The sequence below is a fragment of the Cyprinodon variegatus genome, unplaced genomic scaffold, assembly GCF_000732505.1.
Source record: "Cyprinodon variegatus isolate N-32 unplaced genomic scaffold, C_variegatus-1.0 Scaffold201, whole genome shotgun sequence".
In the NCBI taxonomy this organism is placed as follows: Eukaryota; Metazoa; Chordata; class Actinopteri; order Cyprinodontiformes; family Cyprinodontidae; genus Cyprinodon; species Cyprinodon variegatus.
This window is the reverse complement of record NW_015150654.1, coordinates 113,697-122,834: the sequence shown is the minus strand read 5'-3', so window position 1 is coordinate 122,834 and position 9,138 is coordinate 113,697. Positions and strand designations below refer to the sequence as shown.

Below are 9,138 nucleotides of genomic sequence, written 5' to 3'. Positions count from 1 at the left end.
TGGATACCATTTTAAGGATTTAACCCAGCTTTCATTATTTTATTACTCAGCTTTCATTGTAACTCTTGTACTGTTTGCCGTTTTATGTTACCTTTTTCTCACTCTCATCTCCAAATTGTTTTTTGCTACTCTCCCATGCAAGTGGCACAGTTTTAAAAATTAATGCGTGTCCTAGCGATGAACTTAGACTGTCTAATTACAGCGTTGGTAAATCTAACCTCTACAATATAAATTCTCCCTGCCTTAGGCAAGAATTTAGACAAGTACAACAGGAAAAAACATGAAGTGACATTTCAGAGAAAGGCGTTAGACGGTATTGTGTGGACAGATTATGACTTCAGGCTTTGCAGGGAACCTCATCAGTTTATATTGTGTCTCTCCTGATAAGTCCCCACTTAGGCATTGGTGCAGGCATAAAAGAAGCTAATTCTCCACACCAAGAGCCGCTACAAGAGGGAAACTTTGCATGAATTTCTGGTGGATGCTACCCATATCTTATTAGAAAAAGATCTGTCTGATAAAACAGTCTAATTTGGTAAATTGAAAATGTGTGGCAATTTGTTTAAATTGCAGTTTCGTGTAGGTTTCTATTAATCTATGAGTTATAATTACAGTAAAACAAAAACTTTATGACCCTTAATCAGTGGAATTCAGGGGATATTTTATTATTAGTAGCTTCACAAAATTAGTTGGGTTTTTTTTTTTTAGCATTTTTTCCATGAATTCCATGCACTATTTTCTTTATTCAACCACTATTGATATTTAGTCATCATTATCTATCTAGAAGTACATCAATATATTGCATATTGAAAAATCAAAATATATTGCGATATTCTACCCAGCTACTATAAAATAGATATTAAATGTAGAGAAGGTATTGATCAGGTATCATTCAGTTATTTTGTTATTTTGGTATCTATGTTGTTTGAGTCAGTCCATTGCCTGCCCCAATGAATGCCTCTTCTATGGAAATAGTGTTGTGCAACACAGCAAAAGGGCTCCACAGTGCCATCTACTGCAGTGGTGGTGCAGAAGTAGCAAATTTACCCCCATTGTTTTATTGAAAGTGGGTTTTTTTTTTGTCGATCTTATACCCAGCAGCCGAAAATCAAAATTTATCTGTAACTATAGCAAAATAGATTTTTTCCCACAGCCCTGCCAATATAGATAATTGAACAAAATTTAAACCCTTTTGTTATATATTTTTTTTTTTATTCCTGATCGCTCTTTGTGGTGTAGAAGCTTCGGAATTTACCAGGTAAAACAACTACTAAACATGTCAACGTCTAAATCTAAATCAGCAGTGGAGTCTTGCGCATTCCGTTTGCATAGTGGTGACGGCAGCTATGTGAATTACATTTTTCTTTTTTTTTTCTTATAGAAAACTGCACCTCTATTGCAAGCTCATTCTGGGTGTAATCTGACTCTTTTTCTAATAATTCATTTTATTCCATTGTTAGAAATCTGGGAAGGATCTTTTCTTTGTGGTTGGTTTATAATTAAATTCTACTACCAGTGTTGAATGTTAAATCATTATCAGTTTCTTGTGTCATTTTCTAGAAATATTTTCAGTCCTTTATTACTTCCTTTGCTAAGTATGAAATCTTCAAATGTATCACAATAAACTTAACAGCAAAGATAAATGCTGAAGGTACTGTATGATTCATTTTTTTATTGTTTTTATATCTAAAGTGTTCCAGAAGCTTTTTTTACTTCTATGTGTTCTATTGAGTAATTTTGCTTTAATGATAAACCTGCAAACCATCATATTTTATTCAGAATCAGCCACAAAGAGTAGCTTTTTATAAGCTCAGCACACATCCTTGTCTTTTTTATACTGCTTCCTTTTTTGATATTCCTACCTTTTCTTTCCCCCCTAGTCACTTACAAGGCCATCTTATTCTGTGGCAGTTTTAAAGGATAATCAATAAAAGGAATAGGCCTCCATTCCGCAGCACAAACATTGTAAGTAATGACAGCAGGAAATGAAAATAATCTAAGGTCAGGAGCCAAAAACATAAAGTTTACTGCATTGTTCCTCCTACAGTGAATTATCTTGGTGGGAAACTGAGACGAGAGGATTTTTTATTCCTTTTTGCACAGCTTCAGCTGGACAATTTAGAACTCAGTGGTAAAAATTTAACAGTTTTGTTTTCTTTAGGCAATGTTCAAACTTTGATTCTCAGCTCTGACATTAAAATATAGTGATATAGATCTACACAGGGCAACTGTCGGGTTTCTTCATTGGGATTAGATTTAAAACCTTAACGTGTGCAGTATATTTTCTTAGGCAGTTCAATGTAGCTAGAACTGTGTTGTTGTTTTTTTACATTTGAGTACACTGTACATTCGGATCCTTTGTTTATTTACTCGGTTTTTACAGTAAGGACACAGCATGGCATTTTCACTTCTCTATTACGCTGTAAGGAAGCCTATAGTTACTAGTGTTGCTCATTTAAAATGACCGGTTTTCTGACACTGATTGAGCATTTAAGTACATCCTATACATCTCTGCTTGTGGCAGACTCTGCCTTCCTGTTGTACAGCTTCTAAACATGGGAGATGTAAAGCTCACTTCTTTAAGGACAATGACACTGGTATTCCAGTTTCTTATAGCTCATAATATAATATAGTCTTGATGGTTCCTTGGTTGTTGTTTAAAGAAACTGGGGGCAGGAATTGTGAAAGAATGTACGTGCATGTCCAGTGTTTTAATGTTAATGTGTGATGAAGCATTAAAAGCAAAACCTAGTCCATATAAGTATCTATCAACTGCCTCGAAACGGTTTTGTGCTGCATAAAATGCTACAAAAAATTTGGGGGCAGAATTTCCTGTGCAGTCCTATAGATCTGATGCCAATGGACACCGTATGTGTGTCTGAGGGCGTTGATAAAGGAAGTCGCGGTTGTTTCAGTACTAGTAGTAGAAGAAGAAGCGGTTGTTTTAAACCATGTCGGGGATGGCAATTGATTCCTCTGCCGTTAGCAAATAAACAAACATATACTGACTAAAAAGGGATGTGGTTACAAACATTTACGGCACAACCAGTGCAGTGCTGCAAATATGGCCTGTTAGTGAAGCAGTTGGCTGGTGGCTGTAGTTACACGCAATACCAGTTGTGTCACTCATGTGTCGTGTCTTCTCATCTTTGATCTAGTTCTTTTAATCTCTGCATCCAATTATTTTCATCAGAAGTCACAATAAATAGGATTTTGGCAAAGTCTAGTATTTCAAAAGTATAATTACCCAAAAAAACTTTAAAACTGTGTTATCGGAAAAATGTTCTAGGTCTTATTTAACAAGAACAAGATTGATGGTCATTTGGTCCTCGCTCAGCCAGCCTTTAGTTATCCTTCCAATGGAGAACAGATGCAGTGTTAGCAAGTCTTCTATCTGTTCTGGTCAGACAAAGTATTGCACTAACTATTTAACAGAAGCAAACAGCTGGGAGGGATTTACATGAAAACTAACCAAAACAAGTAACAGAGATAACAGAGAGATATTGAATAACCTTAAACCTAAAGGAGTCTAGCTCAGTTTCCAAAATAACTCACACTGAAAAACAGGTTTTCATGCCTTAGTAAGATCAACCTTCAGGCTTACAGTAGCCTTGTTAAGCAGGTTTGCTGCCTGAGCAAGTTTGTACAATACAGGAAAAAAAAGCAAGCACAAATTCAGATTTTTAAATGGAGGAAAAGAGGAACAAATGGGAAACACATTTTTTCACTACAAGCTGATCTAGAATTAAGGTGGAACATTAAAGACCATCAAATTCCTGTGCACAAAATGAATAGACTTTGTGGAAGAGCTGCTAACATCCCGTATGCAGCTCTTATATTCTACATACAAACTGAACATCAGTTTTATATAGAATATGTTCCTATTCCTGAATATATAAGCTTACCTCAATCTTACCTACTTACCTTAGCATGCTTTAGATCCTTGTGTTTTATTGTTGTCATTTATTAAATTTCTTTGTTACATGATCTTTACAATTTGAAACAAGTAATGTTTCAAAAAATACTAAAAGAATTGAATGAATAAAACACTGATGTTTGTAATGGACATAAACAAATGTCTGATCTGCTCTTTATTCACAGTTCCTCTGTCTTCTGTTTTAGTTGTGCAGCATATAAAGCGGAGAGACATCATCCTGAAGAGGGAGTTGGGTGAAGGGGCGTTCGGAAAAGTCTTCTTGGCAGAGTGTTACAACCTCAGCCCCACCAAGGACAAGATGCTGGTGGCTGTCAAGGTACATCCTTACTACTATTTGGTCAATGTGTTGAAGAGAAACTTGTCCATTACTGTACAAGAGCCTAAAATGGTAATTCCCCATCATTGTTTTATTGCTCTGTGTGGCCATAGAAAAGGGTTTCATTGGAGAACCAGGAGCCAGAATGCAGCTCATTAAAAAAAAAAAAACAATTCAACACAGATCCAGAAGGGTTCATAATTTTGCATTAAAGCAACCTATTGTTGGATCACTGATGTTTTAAGCACATTAAGCCTGTCGTCTGTTGACAAATATGGCAGTAATACGGTGAGGTTCCTAAATACTGTGCAATTTGTATAAACTCCCACACCAAAAAACAGACTGCTCAGCAATGCCACCCAAAGAATTCACCCAAAAACATTACCGCTTTGTAAAGGCACACAAGTTCAATGATATTCAAGGTATATCATCTGGGACATGACTATACTGTAGATTTACAAAGCAATCAAATTCTGGATTAGAAATACTTAAAAAAAACAACCCTCCTATGAAAAAAAAACAAACTAAAAGGATCTTAGGTTACCAGCAGTGACCAGTGGTAATGGACAGCATGGACCAAACAGAGCAGAAAAGATCAACACCAGGATAGAAAAAGAACTTTGAGGACCTGACTCAAGGTGAGATAACCCAAACTTTAGAATCATGGGGCCTCAGCAAGCTGAAAAATAAATAACACAATTAACGGAGGTCACAAACAACTAAATAAAACAAGAAAAAACAAATTGAGCAAATTACAAAATAACTTTTTACCTCAATTGATATAATTGTTTGCTCTGAAAATCTAAGTTATGTGGACTGACTGTAAACAGAGTTTTATTCCAGATCAACGGAGCCTCTGCTCACTAGCGAACATATATTTGATAGGCATTCCCCCTGAGGAGCAGCAAAGCAGGTAGCCTTGCTCATGTGCTGCTTCTTTTTTTAAGGTGACTTGAGCATTTCTTACCTACAGAAAAATCCTCCATTATAAATGTAAGAAAACTAAATCTAGGGATAAAATGGTTTAAAAAGACTTTGTGTGTGTGTGTTATCATTTTACAGGGATATAGAAAAAAACATACAGTGGCAGCACTAGTTCTATTTTTAGTGGGGACGTGGTTGTATACTGAACTTCCAATCCCCAATTAAACAAACACTAAGTAACTTTTCGACCTTCATTCCACATACAACACAAAGTTTAAAGTTTCTTATTTTCATCATCGTCATATGACATTATTTCACCATAGTTAGATTTGTTACCTCATCACTATTCATATTTCACACAGTCACTAGAAACAGAAATGTTTAATCCAGCTGCAGGCGTTCAGGAGATAAGGGTTTTACCTTGCTATGCGTTGGTCCTCATGGGAAATGCTGTCTTCCTTCAGGCAAAACAATACAGCTTTTTAACCACTGGGGAGAGCCAGAACAGAATCTTCTTTAGTAATGCTTTAATATGGTGGTTTTTAATTAAATCTGATAGTTTTTACTATTTACTATCAAAATATAATGTGATTATATAATAAAATATGTAATATAATGTAATGATTATATAGTAATGATTAAATTATGTATGTAATGTTATTAACATAAATATGATCATATGTTTGTCACTTTTCTTTACTTATACAAGAAACTTGGAGAGCTCGGTTTTCATTCAGTCAGTGAGTGGTTATCTAATCCCTTCCACTTGTTTAATTGAAGTATGCTCATCATTTTCAGTTTGTGTCTTCAGCTTTTCACACACAGCCAAGCTGACTGTAGCAACAATAATATTCAGTAAGTCCCAACAAGATTCGCTGTAGAAAAACAAAAATATTTTTTAAAAAGTGAGCATTAATCATTACTGCTGGTTAGTTCCAGTCCCCAGCTAACAGCATAAAGTCCCATGTAATCAATGAAGCTGCTATATAGTCACTAGTTAGCCTTAAATGCTTAGTGAAGGTTTCGATTGTTTATAGGTTTGCACTATATTACCATATTTGGGACGTGTATCTTGTTCTTCACATAGAGCTTCCACAAAGTAAAACAGGAGTTGAGATCATTCACATAAAATTATTATCACTGAATCATGATCATGCACCATTATAATCAATCACCATCCATATTGACCTGTAGGAATCAGTACAAATGAGCACAGAGAGGAGGGATAAACACTGTGTGGAAGAGGGAGTTTAAAGGAAGGGTCACAGGCCGGAGAGGACCAAATAAGTAAATATAGAAACAATATTAACCGAGAAGCCATCTAAAATTATTTTAAAATGGAGTTTTGGATTTGTGAATTATTTACTCTTTACCCTTGAGAGCGTTCAAAAACAAAAGCAATACCGTTTGAAGTATTTAGAAAAAATAACTAATCTAAGCATCTAAATAAATCTTACTGAAATAATTTTTTGTATAAACATATACCAGGTGTACTTTTGAATGGTTTGATTTATTCAATTACTTATTCGATCAGTGTTGTCATAAAATGATTTAATCTTAAATTACTTGTAAATAAAATGTTGGAAAATGAGTAACGTACAAGTTAAAATATTTCTGTGTCACTGAACTCCTGAACCTACTGAGATGGTGATTCTTACATTGGTTTTAATTTCTACTAAAGGTAAACTGTACCTATTAAAAAGATTGAGTCATTTGTGATAACATCTTGGAATTATATGAAACATAATATGAATGTACATTATGATAAAAATTCAAACAAAATGCCCATTTTCAGATTTATTAATTGTGAGCATTTAGATATCATTATATATAAATATATAATGATTAAAAAGTAGAGAAAGCTATGAGAGATTCAGTAATGTATTTCTATTTTAATCTATTCAATTTTTTGTCATATAAATCATCATTTTTTCCATAATATCAAACTAATTTAAATATTAGTCAAAGACAACACCAATTAACATGGAACACAGTTTTTCAATTATATATTTTAGTATTAAAGGAGAGAAAAGTATGCAACTGACACGTATGTTTTAACCACTGTATACATAAGCCAAATTAACCTGATGCAAATATTTTGAAGAGTACCTTAATATTGATTTAGTATGTGTAATTTAGTAATACTTCTTAGGAGTAGAAATTACACTTTAGTCTCATTTCGTCCCAAAATCTAAACTGTGCAACTTTAAAATGTTTGGGATCAAACTGTTCTTGTGTTATAAGTAAAATTAATGGCATTAACCTTTATTCTTATCACTTATTAAATCAGTTAATGTGCTTTAAGATATTTTGAAAGAATAGACAGAAGGAGAGGGTGATGGACAAACAGATTAGTACACACACCTCCTCTGTTAGTTTCCATAATTCATAATCTTTTAGGTGCTTCAAACATTTACACAGTAGGGATATCTGTTAAATTTGTTAAAATAGTCATATAAAAAAATGTATTATATGTTTTTGCTGGTGTGAGAAGGTATAGAGATGAACACACAGCCTTACACATTGCCATCTGAACATCCACTATTTTGTTGGGTTGAACACATTGTTTTTCATATTCTCCCTCGTAAAGAAACATCCTCTGCCTAAAGTCTGGTGATCTCTTCCCCTACACACCTCAGACTGATACCATCAAGTGTTTGTTAATGGCAAAAAATGAGATGCATGACACATCTCACCGTGGAAGTACTGTAGACCATCTGTCACCAGTACAAGTACATCACACTCTTGAGCTACAAAGCCGGCAAACACTTCCTTCCCTAAGTCTTCTGTTATGGGGACGTCACTATCTCACTTGGTGGATTAGAGGCATAACAGCCAACAACCCTCGAAACAGACGTGGCTCTTACAGAAAACTCACACAGATGGCAAAATTCATCTAAGACCTTCGAGTGTTAATTGAAAAGGGCTAAAAAGTTACCCTTTTAAATTGTGCCTCTTACAGTGACACAGTTTGCCCACACTTTTACAACCTGAGGTTTGCTCTTGACAAATAGACTAGAGCTGCAAGGACATGTGCATTATTTTCTCCTTTAAGTACAGAGTTTTTAACACACAGTGGCAACACAGCCAACAACATGGCAGCCACTAACGGCATTTATGCACCCAGGTCCCTAAAATCAATCAGAAACACTAACCTACATTCACAACCTAAACTTGTTTTTTTCTTTTTTCCTACTGTGTTAATTTATTCCAAACTATCCATTCTCTTATTTTTGTAACATTTCTCTTGGCAGCACTGCTTCCATTACAATTATGTGGTTGCTATATTACTTTTCCAATCAGATTTCAGCTTTAATTCGTTGCTATGTCGATCCAATCTGCCCAGGGCTTTCAGAATCAGAAGTGCTGGCTGATCTTACCTTAACAATATTAATGAGGAATGTTTTCCTCAACCAATCAGATTTGAATTTTGCCTCGTAATCGGCCAGTTAAAGGGGCCTGTCCTAACATCACCATTTTCTGTCCTCTGATTGGTCAGTTAGAACAAAATGTTTGCAGCCAAGTTAACTTGGTGACAATCTGCATTAGATTTGCTTTTGTTAAAGGTTTTTCTGGCCTCAATGGCTGATTCAAAATGGAGATACTAGGACTTCCTGCACAAAGATAGAAGGATGGATTTAGTTTACAAATAATCCGTTTCTCTGTTGAGTGTGATCTATTTTATTTTCATGCTTTATGCCCGGTTTTATCTGGTAATTAGATGCATATGGAATATGAACATCTATTGATGTGGTTATAGAGTAGAGGATTGTGGTTGTCTTGTTTAATCGATCTCTGCATTCACCCTCACAATAATCTTACTCATTTATATCTGCACTGGTTACATTTCATATTTGAGTACTATTGGAGGCTTCTGTTATCAAAACATGAAAGTGGTCATAGTAACCCGTAGATACCCATTGTCACAAATTGACATCCATTTATATATTTATATATATAT

The 9,138-nt window shown here is 34.8% G+C and overlaps 1 protein-coding gene across 2 annotated transcripts in view; it reads left to right on the top strand.

The window, feature by feature from the left end:
- ntrk3 (neurotrophic tyrosine kinase, receptor, type 3) overlaps positions 1-9,138 on the top strand; it is a 340,701-nt gene that overhangs the window by 279,164 nt on the left and 52,399 nt on the right. For both annotated transcript variants that reach the window (XM_015379852.1, XM_015379851.1), the window contains exon 12: positions 4,123-4,253. In XM_015379852.1, coding sequence (XP_015235338.1) covers positions 4,123-4,253 — 131 coding nt within the window. The remainder of the gene's footprint in view (positions 1-4,122; positions 4,254-9,138) is intronic.